General features: G+C 33.9%; 2 protein-coding genes across 3 annotated transcripts; both read right to left on the reverse strand.

The window, feature by feature from the left end:
• Positions 1 to 421: 421 nt before the first annotated feature.
• On the reverse strand, positions 422 to 8,075 carry LOC125050961 (facilitated trehalose transporter Tret1-like). 2 transcript variants are annotated; one of them, XM_047651059.1, is made up of 10 exons: positions 7,819 to 8,075; positions 7,379 to 7,488; positions 7,140 to 7,259; positions 6,610 to 6,765; positions 6,369 to 6,536; positions 5,933 to 6,065; positions 5,495 to 5,724; positions 5,331 to 5,377; positions 830 to 977; positions 422 to 699 (listed from the first exon to the last, which is right to left on the reverse strand). In XM_047651059.1, the coding sequence occupies exons 1-10, from the start codon at positions 7,880 to 7,882 to the stop codon at positions 448 to 450; spliced, it is 1,428 nt and encodes a 475-aa protein (XP_047507015.1). In that variant the 5' UTR covers positions 7,883 to 8,075; the 3' UTR covers positions 422 to 447. The 2 variants fall into 2 exon arrangements, with proteins under 2 accessions (XP_047507015.1, XP_047507016.1); XM_047651060.1 differs by lacking the exon at positions 7,819 to 8,075 and having other exon boundaries at positions 7,140 to 7,216; positions 7,379 to 7,491.
• Positions 8,076 to 8,413: 338 nt separating this feature from the next.
• Positions 8,414 to 15,911, reverse strand: LOC125051236 (O-acyltransferase like protein-like). Its single transcript, XM_047651449.1, has 12 exons — positions 15,668 to 15,911; positions 15,183 to 15,510; positions 14,919 to 15,104; positions 14,634 to 14,713; positions 14,085 to 14,278; positions 13,549 to 13,663; positions 12,755 to 12,969; positions 12,185 to 12,478; positions 11,111 to 11,309; positions 9,985 to 10,127; positions 9,658 to 9,766; positions 8,414 to 9,169 (listed from the first exon to the last, which is right to left on the reverse strand). The coding sequence occupies exons 1-12, from the start codon at positions 15,843 to 15,845 to the stop codon at positions 9,048 to 9,050; spliced, it is 2,163 nt and encodes a 720-aa protein (XP_047507405.1). The 5' UTR covers positions 15,846 to 15,911; the 3' UTR covers positions 8,414 to 9,047.

The raw sequence follows: 15,911 nt of genomic DNA on the forward strand, positions 1-15,911 counted from the left end.
TACAGAATAGCAAAACTGGCCTTCTCCAGATTATTTAATTGCCAAAAGAAAAGATAAGAACATTGCTACGTAATGTGTAGTTTAGAGAATTCGTACAGTGGACTAGTTGTGGAGGACCAGAGAAAGGTGCAAGAAGAAAAGTGTGAGGGGCTTGTGCTGAGAGCGCGGAGCACCTGCACTTGATTCCATTAAATATCGGAACACTTTGTCGAAAAAAACATTTTATGGATTTCACCTTATTATTTGACCTTATAGAGGGAACGTTTTCTTTTTCAAATCAAAAAATCTGAATTAAATGAAAAATGCAAAATTTCTAATCTATTTTGCTTTAAATTGATATATTATTTTAAGATAATAATTATTAAAGAAGTACCTACCGTATCTGGTACATGTGCAGTAAATAAGTTGTAAAATAAAACAATTTTAATATAAACATTATTTTATTAATTAGGCTGCGGTCGGTACTTTAGGTTTTCGCTTACTTTTATTTAAATCATCGTAAATGTCTTCTAAACACCTCGATTTTGTCTCTGGCACATAGAATATCACATATATAGACATAAATATACAAAAAAAGCCAAAGAAATAGAAAGCAGCGTGAATGCCGATTGAATTCACCAGAGGTTTGAATATTAAAAGTTGGAAGAAGTCGGCAAGCGATGCAGTGGCCATCGTTGCTGCCATTACTGTTCCACGGTACTGTAATGAAATAATTAAAAAAAACTTAGTTTTTGATATATTAACGTCGATAATCAAGTAGTTTCTGAATAAATCTGACGTTTTCAATGGAAAAACCAGTTAGATAGAAACTACAAAAAGGTGTACTAACCTTAAAAGAAAATATTTCGCCAGTAATAACAAGCGACATTGGCGCTAGTCCTGATGAGTCACAAAAGATGCAAAGGCAAAGCGTGAGTATTGGCAACCAGTTCGGCAGATATAGCTCGTAGTCATTAGCCAGGAACCAAGAAGCAAGGATAATTTCAAATTTAATAATGAAACAACGGTGGACGTTGACAGACTAACTTTAATTCAATGACAATCATACATAGACCCACAAATGAGTACTTTCTTTATAACAAACTAGATGTCACTAATAGTACATAAACATTATTTTGATACATATTTAACACACTCCCTTATCAAAATAATTGACATATAGACAAAAGAAAAAACAACTAATCATTTGAAACATAGTGAACAAATTTCATTCTACAATGGAGTGACACCTAACTGGTTAACAAAATTATAATGTTTCTGGCAACATAAACTTTTTGTTAATATATCTGCTGGCATATCATTTGTATTTAAGTACTCTATTACAATAAAATTATTTTCAACAGCTGTTCTAACAAAATGAAATCTAACATCAATATGCTTGCTTCTTTTATGAAATAAACTATGTTTAGTTAACAATTGTGCACTCTGGTTGTCATTATATAATAGTATAGGTGACTCATTTCTACATTTCAATTCTATTAACAAGTTCCTTAAATAAATGGCTTCTTTACTTGCCTCACATATAGCCATATACTCAGCTTCTGTGCTAGACAAAGCTATTGTTAATTGTTTTTTACATTCAAATGAGATGACACTACCAGACATCTTAAACATAAAACCTGTATAAGACTTACGGTCCACACAATCTGATGCCCAATCAGCATCCGCATAGCCTATTAAATCTAAATCATCCTTGACATATTTTAAACCAAAATGTTTTGTTTTTTGCAAGTACTTTAAAACACGTTTTACATGGTTCCAATGTGTTTCATTATAATTATTATTAAACTGACTTAGGTAACAAACAGAATAAAATATATCAGGACGGGTTAACATTGATAAATAAAGCAAACTTCCTATTAATTGTTGGTAAGGATACTGAGTACAACAAGTGTCTCCCTTTTTAAGCTTTAAATTTACCTCCATAGGTGTACTAACTGGTTTACAATTTTTCATATTAAACTTATTCAACAAATGATCAACAAATTGTTCCTGATCTACAAAAATCTCATCTTTTTTTCTTCTGACCCTCATACCTAAGCACTGTCTAATGTCTCCCAAGTCTTTTAATTTAAATTTAGATTTTAGTTCAGTCTTAAGACATTCAGTTTCTCTTTTACAATCAGAAAAAATAAAAAAATCATCTACAAACAAAGCTATATATGTTCTGGTAGTATTATCATGTTTAATAAATAAACAAGGTTCATACACTGACTTTCTATATCCAAAAGATTGTAAACAATCATCTACACGCTTATACCATGCCCTAGCTGATTGTTTCAACCCATAGATTGCCCTCTTTAGTTTTAACACTTTGTTCTCCCTATCATGACATTCAAAATTCTCAGGTAAACACATATATACATCTTCATTTAAATGCCCATTTAAAAATGCTGTGGTTACATCAAGGTGAGTTATATCTAGATTATATTTAACACTTAATGCAAACAATAGTCTTATTGTTGAGTGACGAACCACTGGGGAAAAAGTTTCGGTATAGTCTATTCCTGCTTTCTGTGTAAAACCTTTAGCAACTAACCGAGCACGATATCTTATGTTATCATCACTGTCCACTTTTTTCTTTAACACCCACTTACACTTAACCACTGTAGCTTGTTTTGGCCTGTCCACCACTTCCCAAGCTTCATTTTCTCAGAATGATTTTAGTTCTTCTTTCATACTGGCTTGCCAGAATTGACTTTCTGGACCATTTAATGCCTCTCCGAGTGTTATCTCTCCTTGACTACTGTCTTCACACTCCACCATACACAAGTTATTGTAACCATACCTATCTGGTCTCACTCTAGTGCGTTTGGGTAATTGCTCTGGCTCAATTGGTTCAACACCTGGGTCTGAGACTGTGTCAAATGTCTTATCACTGTAAGTACTCACTGAAACTTCAGATTCTGGGACATAAGTTTCATCCCCACAATCGTCTTTAGAGGAAGAGCTCTCAATTTCTTCATAATCATTCTCTTGCTCAGTTACCTCCACTGGATGCTTACATTCCAATGGTATTTCTACCATATTCTGGTTTGGACTTTCCATGACAACTACATCTCTGCTGATTGTGACAATGTTAGTTACAGGATCATATACTCTGTATCCTTTAGTTTTTTCTGCATAACCTACAAAAATCAGCTTGTTGGCCTTTTTATCCCATTTCAAACGTCTTTCCTTGGGAATGTGAACCATGACTACACTGCCAAATATACGCAAATGACTTAGGTTTGGTTTCTGACCAGTCCATACTTCATAAGGAGTCTTATTATTCAGCCCCGTGACAACTGATCTATTTCGTAAATATACTGATGTGTTGACGGCTTCTGCCCAGAACTTCTTCTCTAATCCAGCATCATAGATCAAACATCTGGCCTTTTCAACTACTGACCTGTTCATCCTCTCGCAGAGACCATTCTGTTCTGGTGTATAAGCATTAGTTCTCTGGTGAACTATACCTTGCTTATTTAGATAACTGCCAAATTCACGACTACAAAACTCCCCTCCATTATCAGTTCGAAGAACCTTGACATTCTTTTCTTTTTGGTTTTCTACCATTCTCTGAAATTCTTGAAAATAATGGAACACTTCATTCTTAGCTTTCATAAAATAAACAAATGCCATTTTGCTATAGTCATCCACAAACAAAACATAGTATTTTGATCCTCCAATCGATTGATTTTCCATAGGACCTCCAACATCTGCATGAATAATCTCCAGCACATCGTCTGTTTTTGATGAACTTTTCTTGAAAGGCAACCTAGTTTGTTTGCCTTCACAACAAACAGTGCATGAAGATTTGCCTATGTTTACCACCTCAGGATATGTGATTCCATCTACAGCTCCATTTTTCATTTTATTCAGGCTATTACTATTGATATGCCCTAATCGCCGGTGCCAAGTCTCACATGATGTTATTGCAGGTGCTGCAAATATTTCATCGACTTGTAATGTTTGTAATTTATACACACCATCAACTAATTCTGCTTGGCCAACGAGTTCTTTCTGTTGATTATAAACATAGCAAATTTCTCCTTTGAAAATTACATTGTTGCCATTCCTAATCAACTGACTCACAGAAAGCAAGTTAGTGGTTAAATTCGGAACATACAATACATCTGTAACTGTAACGTCGTATTCTTCTCGATTGACTACTGTAACGATGTTTACGTCGCCAGAACACAACACTGAAACTCTAGTCTGATTTGCGATAATAATTTCTTTGGTTTCCTGCTGATGCGATACATTCGTGAGGTTATCTTTGTTTGCAGTCATGTGTTTACTTGCGCCACTATCGATATACCAGCTGTTCTTATTAAAATTTCCACTCAGAAAAACAGCACTGAAGGCATTGGTCTGTTTTCGTTTAGTATTATCCGATTGCGCACACTGATTTTTATAGTGACCGGTTTGTTTACATTTGTAGCACTTTATAATTTTGATAGGTTGCGTCATATCTGATTGTCTATTAAAATGGCCGCTTTTAGTATTGCCACTTTTCAATCTATGTCTTCCTTTCGCAATAAATGCACTTTCTGAACCGGATGTAGTACCAACATAATCATCAGCACACATGTCTACCAATTTTGTTTTTACAATATCTGCACTAACCTCAATTCCAGAATGCTCAATGGCCATTATCATAGGCGCATATTTTTCGGTCAATCCCGCTAACATTAATGCTCCAATCCACTCATCGGTTATACTGAATCCTGTTCCTCGAAGTCGCTGGCCCGTTTCTACAATTTGAGTAACATACTGTGCCATTGACTCACAGTTTTCTAGCCGAATGTTAATGAGATTTCTCAGTAGACTAATCTTCCTCATATAGCCGGAATCATCATACATATGTTTAAGCGTAGACCATAAATCATATGCCGTAGCTGCCTGCTTGATATGAACATATAAAGATGTATCGATTGTTAATATCAATTTTGCCTTGGCTTTAGCATCACTTTCAATATCACTCGCCGACGCCGATGCTGATAGCTGTGTCTTGATTTTATCCGCCATGTTTTCTAGCACCAAAACATTTTGCACCGCAAAACACCAGTCGTCATAGTTTTCACGACCCTTCAACTTTGGGACGTTGGCTATATAATTCACCGACATTATTATAGCAGTATGGATAAAGATAATACTTTAAACTTCCATAATACACTTAAAAACGGGTCTGGGCCCATAACCTTTAATAATGAAACAACGGTGGACGTTGACAGACTAACTTTAATTCAATGACAATCATACATAGACCCACAAATGAGTACTTTCTTTATAACAAACTAGATGTCACTAATAGTACATAAACATTATTTTGATACATATTTAACACACACATACTTATCCCGGAGACCAGTGACGTTGTGAAAAGTATAAACTGTAATATTAAAAATTTGTTAGTTTTAAGTAATAGACAGGCTATTGTCAGGCATCGCTGAAAAAGCGAACTGAAGTGTTCAGTAAATCACAGTTTAAAATTAATCATACAAAATACCTTTCTGCCGGCCTTCTCGACGATAATAGAGGCCAGTGCCGAGCCCGCTACTTGTACGGCACCCAACATCATTGCCTGCTGATTGGGACTGAGAATTAACCCATTTTCTTTGGAGGCTATTGCAAATATTTCACCAGCAAAGTTCATGACAGGTACAGCACCGCACACCTCGCGAGCTAAGGTGACGACCATTGCTAAGCGGAAAGCTCGCGATAAGGTTCTATCTTTGACTGAAAAATAATTCAACTACATAATAAAAAATATATTATTAAATCGCAACGACGCAATTATGAAAGCAAAGTAAACAAATACATAACATATTAACGGGTTGAAATTACCCATCCAAAGCGATTTTTTTGTATATATTTCAGTGTGCAGTGAGACAGTCATAAATTTAAAAAAAATTGAAATCTTGTTATGTTATTAAAAATTTCTTACAAATTGCTTTTAACAAAAAGTTATTGGCTCCTTCATCATTTTTCTGTTCTTTTTGCAATGATTGAAGTTCTGTTGTAACGGTCGAATCGGTAACTTTTTTACATCGCAACCAAGCCATCACTCTGACTGCTTCCTGAGAAGGTAAAGAGACATGACACTTTTTTAACGAATCGAATATGCCTGAGGTAAGAGTAGGAATCTTAAATAATATAGACTGTTACGTTTTATACGTGCTTACAAATATGTGATATACGTGCTTACAAATATGTGATATATAAATTAAACGTCTGCAAGAGAATGGTGGACGAAACAGGGAAGGGAATGAAAGATAATATCATCCTGGCGATTTCGATATCCGACTTTATTTACCTTAATTTATTTTATTATTTACGCATATTTAATATGTCGTCTCAAATTAAAGTACCTTGAACATTACCTCAGTTTTTCCTTTTTTAACTAAATACGAAGGCGTCTCCGGCATCATCATAAACAAAACTAGATGGCAGGTCGGTATAAAAAGACACATCCAAAGAATTGTCCGATACTTTAAAATATCACCGATGATATAAAGAAACAGATTGCCTGTAGTGTGCGATACAACTACCTGAAATTTGAAATGCAGCCGTTTTCATTTTATTTAATACACGATTTAATAAATTATATTTATTTATCCTTACAAGACAACCTAAAGCTCCTCGTATACTGTCATCACTAATTTCCTTCGTATAAATTGGACAGGTGACGTAAGCACCCGCCATGGCGATTCCCACGAAAGCTCGGGCCAAGATGAGCGCCCACACTTCGGTAGAAAACAAGAGCGTCACCCAAGTTGCCTGTAAAGATATTCAAGCATCGATCAACTGATTATATAATATGATGTGTATCGTAAATAAGTCATAACCTTTTTAACCTTTGACTGATAACATTAAATCTTTGTACAAATTTATCGCTAAAGTTAACATATAAAATTGTCCTGAAGCTTATTTCTAGAAGTTTTTTGTAAAAATTATGAATATATACGAGTTATACACGTAGCTTTTGTGTTATGACATAACAACATTGTTTAGTAATAGATTAAATCCTAAAATAACGGACGTGATGTCAATTTTAAAAAATTCTCTCTCGGAGAATCTTTTGAAAAATCTCATAGTTTCATAGCGTATGCTACATATATGTATAAACACGACATTATTTGAATTTCACTTACGACGCAGGAAGCGGATATAAGCATAAGGGTTTTCTTTCTTCCAATCCAATCTCCTAATAACGCCATCATGAAATCACCTGGAATGCAAACTAGATAAGCCACTGCGGCCATGGTTGAGACCTGGAAGATCAGAATCATACACTGCAATTTGAAGTTTCTTTCATCAATACAAGAAAGACAGGCACTTTAGCTATTTACGCTATTTATCTCATAAAATTAGCTCATGTATCGAATGTTACCTCTAAATCAGTAAGAGGTGTCCCTCTGGGAGACTTCTCTGACTGCAAGAGCAAAGTCATCGGGGACATCCATCCTATGCTCGCCCCATATGCGAATACTGGTACATTTACTATAAACAAACCAGAGTTTTTTTCTCAACTTGATTCTCCATCATACGAAAATATCATTTCATTTATACCTTCTCTACTACGTTTTTTGACTATGAAATGATAAATGAAACGACAATTAATTAATTTATATACGGGGTTTTAAAAAGAATTAATAGTTTAGCCCATACAATATTTTATACAACCAGTTATGGTTTAATGCAACACTAGGAGGCTGTGTAATCGGATCTAGTAAGAACACTACAAAGTGGAAGCCGTGCGGCAAAAGAGAATGGTAAACTCTAAAAACAATGGTAAACAAATCGACTAAAAATGAAATAATATAAACTTACTTAAAAAAGCACATATGAACTGATTAACTCTACTCCCTTCACTAAACAATCTATAGAACTTCATTGGCACATGAACTTTTTCACTAATATCACAGTTTACATTAAATTGATTGTGATTGTTGAAACAGTCAGGGAACACATATCAGAGACAGCTTCGTTAAGGAATGACACTTCGCAATGATGTTTTTAGAAGTGAAATGTTTTTAATAGATCTCCGAAAGGCGTGTACACAATGTTTATTTATTTATTTTATTGTTCTGTATGTAATCCCTCATTAAGGTCGAGTTTATTTAGTTCTACATCCTTGTCAATTATCAATATTTAATTTCCTGTGAGATCTTTGTCTTTTAAATAATATTTTTTTGCTAATTTTGTAACCATATTTCTAATTGCAATAGATAGATAGATATAACGAATCGGTATGTTAAAATATCTAAGTAAATATTTATTAATGTTTTACCGAATGGGTAATGCTGATAGACAATTAGTTATCTCCGATAAAGGAAAATATACGTGAAATACGTATTAACAGCGAATTAATAAAGTTAATCCAGAAAAAAATAATAGAACATGTGTCAGTTTCTTATATTTACAATACATTATTATGTAAACTTATGTAAACTTTACAACAATATAACTTTTTACAATATAAATACATTTACACAATTTTCAATCTAAAAGTAAAGGTTGGTCTATAAGGATATAAGAGTATTAGGAAATGCTTCTTAATGTGATTTTCATTTTATTTTATTGATAGTGTTCGTCAATGTTACATTATTTATAAAAACTACGTTGTCTCAATCTCACCATCAAACACTTACGGCTTTCGGTTATGGACAATGTAATCATCACTTTAAAAGGCGAGTCACTTTAAAATCGACATAACGATTTACGCTTAAGCAAATACATTATATGTAAAGTAAGTTCAAACTGTGGTTTGTGATATAATACATCAAGTTATATTCAATAAATAACCCTTAAACTAAACACTTAAAATTCATTCAATGACATATCAGACCAATCTAAACACAAATCATGTTTTATATTACAAAAAGTCTAGTAAAGTCTTACTCATCACTGTTTTGTTATATTTAATTGTAGTGTGAGTAGTGTAAAAATTGAAACTAAGTAATTAAAGTAGTGTCGTGAGTTCTTTTCTTACAAAATAAAGTAGATCCAGACTCCATTACCCCTACAACCTCACAACCTTTACCGTTTTATAATATTAGTTATAGATTAGTTTTAGTTTCTTCACAAATAAATCCTTCATTAATATTTCCATTGATATTCGTATTCTCAATTTCAACAGGTCCTGATGGTTTAACTAAGGGTTTTTCATATTTCACACTAACTGAAATAAAAATTATATTATTAGATAATGAATAGGTACCACATTATTTATTCTACAAATATTATTAAATCTTACAAGCTAAAAATGAGAAAGTGCTTTTAATATTTAATGATTATTAATTTTATCAGTACATAGTTTATAATATTTAGTCATAGCATAGTTAAAAGTAAAAGTCAATCAATGTACTGTATGTAAGTTATATTTATATGACATTAAAATAATAAATAGAAAAGCTAAAATAAACTGTTTACTTTCATTTACAACCCTCATAACTGGTATTACACGCGCTTGTTATCTGATTATGTACATTATAACATTATTATGTTTACTATGATTACAATACATATTGTTGTGCACAGTGCGAATTGAAAAATGCAACAATATAGGGACTTAGAAAGTAAAAGGTGCCTTAAGGTGGTCTAATTGAAATAAGAATAAGAATAAGTTTGAGTTTGAGGATATACTATTGTTTTTGAACCTAAGATTACCTTTATCCAGCATATTCTTGAACAGTATAGAAAATGGTATTTCAATGAGTCCAGTTAAAAGAATCGAAACCACTACTGTAACGACCGAGCACGAGAAGAATATGAATACCTGAAAATAAGAAAAGGTAAGTAAAGGTCATGACTCACTGTGCAAACTGTTAAACGCAGATAGACCCCAGGAGGCATAGAGAAGATAGATTCGGCAGAAATAAAAACTGCTTTAATTACAAAAAGTACCTATTCGTGTGTCGATGACTAGTTTTGCTAGGTTTGAATTGACTAATTCTAAGTTTAATCTTTTGATAATATGTAAGGTATTTAACTTACGGTCGTTCCAACAGTAAAGTAATGATTTTCAACCATAGAAGAAAAATAAGCGTTTATAACTGAGAAATGGACTATGTACATTGCATAAGAAATTCGAGATACTATCTTCCACATATCCATGCTCAGGAATTGATTAATGGGACCTGAAATGTACATATCACTTGTAGTGGAGAAATAATTACAAGATAATCTTTATATATATAATTCTTCTGTGAGTGTTTATGTCACTGAACTTCTCTCAAACGACTAGACCGATTTTAATGAAATTTTTTGTGTGTGACATTCAGAAACTTGTTTACCCATATTATATATAAGAACTCAAACAGTCGTTTAGGAAATCAAACAATCAAGAGAAGTCAATCGAAGAATCTGACCAAGAGTTTTTTACGCCGGCTTTTACTCTAGGCCTACACCCACTGTCTTCTTTGCCGATGAGTAGTGATGTCTACCTATACAAATTTAATGACGTGGAATAAGTGATACCTGTATCTAATGTTACAAAATTAACATATTTTTTTTAATTTTCATACCTGGAAAAAGTTTTAGACTATAAAAGAAATTCTAAAAGGCGACTCTAATTTAATACAAAAAAAAGATGGATGTCAAACATGTACCTTAACCAAAGTTCGAAGAATTAAGATAACACAAAAAGCCATGGAAATAAGTTTTCTAAAAAATCGAAAGAAAGCGAAAATAAGTAGTAAAATGATTAGGCAACAAGATAAGAATGAGGTGGCCAGGTCACTTCGGCAGACTCACAGACCAACGATGGACCCTAAGAAAGACTCGCTAAATTACACTCTAGTTAGGGAAAAGTAGCGTTGACAGACCACGTTAAAGGTGAGCAAATGATTTCGTGGATGTGGCCGGCAGAAATTGTCTGCCCCAAACCAAAAACTGGGAAACATTGGAAGGAAATTAAGGGGGCACTTAATGAAGATGGGATCTTATCATAATTATTAACAGTATTAACATAATCTAAGTTAATTTCTAGTACTACTAAATCATAAAATATAATCTATTTTAGATTTAGATTAAAAGGCTTATTATTATTGTTTTTATTAAAATACTAAAATCACTTCTTTGGTTAAAGCGTGATAAATGTATTTGAATGAGTTCTACGTACCACCATATCCATTCACGCACATAAATATAATCCATCCTAAAGCCGCAGACCAAATAGATCGAGTAAATGAGTCAATTATGTTACCGACATAGCTATTAGTCCAGTCTTTGCTATAAACACTGTAGTCCTTTAAGAAGTTGACGTAAATTACCAAGCACAACAATGCAAGGCTAATAGTGGTCATACATGCGCTGAGAATCTAAAAAAAATTAAATAAAAATACCTGCACGGCCAGTGTAAAGCGTATTTCCAGTGCTATCAACCGCATAGCATTGAATGTTGCTAGGTTGCACCGTCATTGAGATGCAGAAGAAAAAGTGTCGGGGCAGGACACAGGGTTTGAGGTCGAAACATGCCCCGTCTATGTCAACCTTAATGCTCCGTTCTGCCAGAAAACTTGAGAGTTCAGCACATTTGCATAATGTCTCGCGAAGCCCAAAGGCTGAGGCTTTATGTCGCACCCGATCGAAGCTTTTTTCTAAATCCAAAGTAAACCTCTGCCTACATAGATAGACAAAGGCAACTGAGTCTAAGAGGTACATGGTAGTCACCAGCTGAGCCACCACGAAGAAGCCGTATTGACAAACGTTAATTCGCTGGCGGCCTTCTAAATACCTCAGGAGGTGGCCGTTGATATTGGTTTCCATTATTTAAAAGAGGTTTTGGCTGTTAGGTTATTGAGTAGTTGGACTGGTCAGAGCGAACTTTTTTGGGATTGTGTGTATATAAGCGATCTTTTAGTGGTTTGAGACAGTGAGCGTGCGTGTGAGCGTGAACAGGTCGAGTTGGATGCTAAGAGACAGCCAAAATATTGGCTCCTTGTTGTGTGGGGATCGTACCCATTTTCGCCGCGAAACCGCCTAATAAGCATATTTAAACCAGAGATGAGACTTGCCGACGATTGGCACTGCAAATAATTGAATAAAATGTTCTATGCCCTGTTCAACTTCAAGACTAAAAAAATACTCATTAGTATGGTAATTATTATATACTTACTAGGAAGATTGTTTGGCACATTATTGTTCGTTAAGTTAAATGTTAAATTACATAATAAATTTGAAAACAGATACGTACCGTAGACATATTGAACTCTCTATCCCTATAAATACGGAGACAGTATCCGACTATCATACCCACGAAAAATGGCGGTGAACGGACCAATATATTTACGTAGTAATACACAAAATAATTTCTATGGACATCTGTTAGAAATATGTATGTTGTAGCAATAGCTATAGACACCAAGAAACCTATGGTGAGGGCTGTCCAAGATGTTCTTTTACTGCCTCGAAGTAACCAAAATAGAACTATTGGTGAAATAACATGTAGCTGTACATCGATTGCTAGGTACCACGTAACTGGGAGACACTGGAAAGAAACAATAAAGTTTAATGAAATACAACGACAGAATTGAAGCTGAAAAGCCAATACAAAACGCCATTATCTATTTTTATTTTAAAACTTGCATTTCATTAAAATCTTCCTGAATAATAAAGTCTTTTCATACTGAATCAACGTAAAATAGTGTTCAAACTGTCTTTTTACAACAGTTCGCAAGCAATTTGATTAAAGTTTCAGAACCTTTGTTCAGAATATTTGGAAACAATTGTCTCTAGTAAGTAAATACAATCTTAATTTAGTTACTTCTGCTAATGGATTAACAAAGTTCTGAAGATGCAGCAGTGTGCTCCACCAAAGAGCTCTGCAGGTGTGTACGCCGTTCCCCGCGACATGCCAAAATGCGCCGTCTGATATTCTGTTATAGAGCGATGCCTCGAAGAGAACCATTAATGCCAACACGGGAAACATACGCAATAATCTGCTCAAGTAGAAAACGTGAAGGTTTTTCAGTAGTCCCACTGTAAATTAAATAATATTTTGAAATGATTTCTTAATTTACGATGTCTTCTCTGTCGGAATAAAACACATTATAAAAATATAGTATCTATTATTCCGATTTTAGTTTTAAGAGTAGGGTACCTATAGTAGTACCTATTAGGTATATTAGGAAATATGTAATCTATGTATATGGTTTGGTTTAAGCGCCAAGGAAAAACAAACTATTTACTTATAGTTTGCCAATACTTAGGAATCAGGATAGATGTGGTTTTTAATTGTGACGCTAAACCATTAATTGATTGAGGTAGCGGAAAATTATTTCTAAAAGATAATAGAATAAACTACGTATGTTTATGAATCACAGAAAAACACATTAATCGGTATTGATTTACGATTAAATTTAATCTCCGTTATCCGTATCTGTGTATTTTGTGATAGTTATTTCAATACTATTTTAATAACATCCACTTAATGCTTATCAAAACATTGTAGATTCATACTTTTATAATGTTTTTTAATTACCACATTACATAAGTGTAAATTGACTCAATAACGCGTGATAATTAACAAAAAGGAAAAATATGTAAAAGAAAACTTACAGCTCGTATATTTAGCCATACTGGTGTAAACCAGTAGTAGACCACTGATCATAAAGAACGTGTCGACTGTGATGGGTGCGCCCGTTATCCACATCGACTTTAACGAAGATTGCCACTGTAAACACATTGTACAATGGATAATTTTTATTATAAAAATAGATAGCGGTTTTTATATTGTTTACTATTCTCTGGTAGTCGCCAGTGGAAAAGTTAGCAAAAGGTCTGCGGAAAACAATTTTGCTTGTTCGATGATTATAATGCCTAGGCGAGCAATGTTGGCCTAGTGGCTTCAGTGTGCGACTCAAGCTGCTGTGCACCATGAGGGTCTTTCTGTCTATGTACGCATTTAACGCTCTCTCATACGGTCAATGAATGGATTGCGAGGAAACCGGCACGCCTTGGACCCAAAACGAGAACGTGTGTGTGAGCTCACCAGATGGCTCACCTACTTGCCTATTAGAAAAAAAAATCTGAGACCCTAACCTAAAAGATTGTAGTACGACTGCTGTTTTCTATTCGATGGTGATTGTACGTACCTCTTGAATATCAAGGAAGTTAAACGCAGTTATAAGATTTCCTACAAAAGCATGTCCAATAACCACCCAAAAAATGGCGATTGCTCGTATACCATCGAGACATTGCAATGATCCAGGTTTATTTGACAAGTTCAATAACAAAGACAAATTTGTAAAGGCAGAAAAGATGCGAAATATATTCTCGTCCTTAAAATCTGAAAATAAGACTTTTCTTAACTTACATCAAATAAAATTTAAATTAAACGTGAAGCTATTTTTCGTAGATTTGTAGTTTTTATAATTAAAGACTTTTTAATATATGTTTCCGCATTAATAAATAAATATGTAATATATTATGTTCAGTTTGGTCAAAGCACCAATTCATTGTTCAGAAGCGCGGCATCAAAATTATAGTAGTCCTGATGAGCCAACCTTCGAAAACAGATGGCACGGCAAAAGTCACTGAATTTATCAATAATATATATTTTCTCTAAAATCCACATTTACGAAGTATTTCTATAGAAACTTCAGTATTTAAATTATAAATAAGTAATATTAGTATTTGCATACCTTTTTTTAAGTAAAAAAGATGATGTAAGTCATACATCGTACTTAAAAATATAATTAATCCAAAGCCTGAAAAAACAACGCTGAAAACAAGAATTACGGACTTAATTATATATAATTAAACTTTTATCTAAATATCTCGATGCAACTACAACGACCTGTCCAGATACAAAATAATGCCTTTTATGTATTTATTTTATGAGTTCTCTGGATTTAGACTGTGGTAGTAGTGTGTAATTGAGTACCGTTGGCGGATAATACATGACGGAAATGTTTACTTTCACTTACATGGCTATATAATCTGCAGTGACCCAATGCTTGTCGTCGGGAAGTCGACATAAATTGTCCTCATATTGAAGACCTAAGGTGGTGATGTTCCCCACTTTATTTATAAACTCTCTCGTGCTGCAGGCTTTTGGAATACATAAAGCTAATTGGACCACTACGTTTAGAGCTCTGTTTTGGGCCGACTTACTACAAATAATTATAAATAATTAACATAAGCCGCATTAAACCTTTGCAGACCTCATATTCGAACCAAATATAATCTACCTGATGACATCGTCTAATTTCATGACATAGGGAGCATATGACAAATATTTCCCAAGGCTGAATTGATCAATCGTGGATTGATTAAAATAGTTGTGTTTGTTTTGTGTCACGAGTTCAATTAAAGTTGTCCATTTAAAAGGATTTTGTGACGCTATGGTTGTATCAAACGATGTATTGGGTGTCAGAGGGATATTTATTGTACAGTACTTTCCTTCTATATCCATATTTTCAACGCGCTTTCTTATACCGAGGCATTGGTAAAAATTACCCATGTCCCGAAAATTACCTCCAAAAACTCCTTTTGGAATTCTTGCCCCTGCATCGAGAACTGAAATTGAAAAATACCACAATCATCGTTCAGAACCTTATTAAAATTCGAAATTGAAAAATACCACAATCATCGTTCAAAACCTTGTTAAAATTTGTCTATGGTGACGTGCTCTATGTTAAGGCGTGAATGAAAAGTTAAACAAAAAAATACTTACAGTTTAAAAGTAGAGTGCTATCGTTATCCCTCAGGTAATTTAACTGTTTCTCACACAATTCTGAATTTAGTACCCTTTTATGCAATTCTCTATCAAATGGGTAGAACTTTGGAAATGTTTTCAGATCCAGCCAAGCCGTTGCGTAAGAAATACTTAACAATAAAACGAAAGACTTCATTTTGGAGAGTGAGATGTCTATTGATTTAGATATTTAATGGAACTCGATATTTATGATTTCTCATCA

Source organism: Pieris napi, chromosome 7, assembly GCF_905475465.1.
Source record: "Pieris napi chromosome 7, ilPieNapi1.2, whole genome shotgun sequence".
NCBI lineage: Eukaryota > Metazoa > Arthropoda > Insecta > Lepidoptera > Pieridae > Pieris > Pieris napi.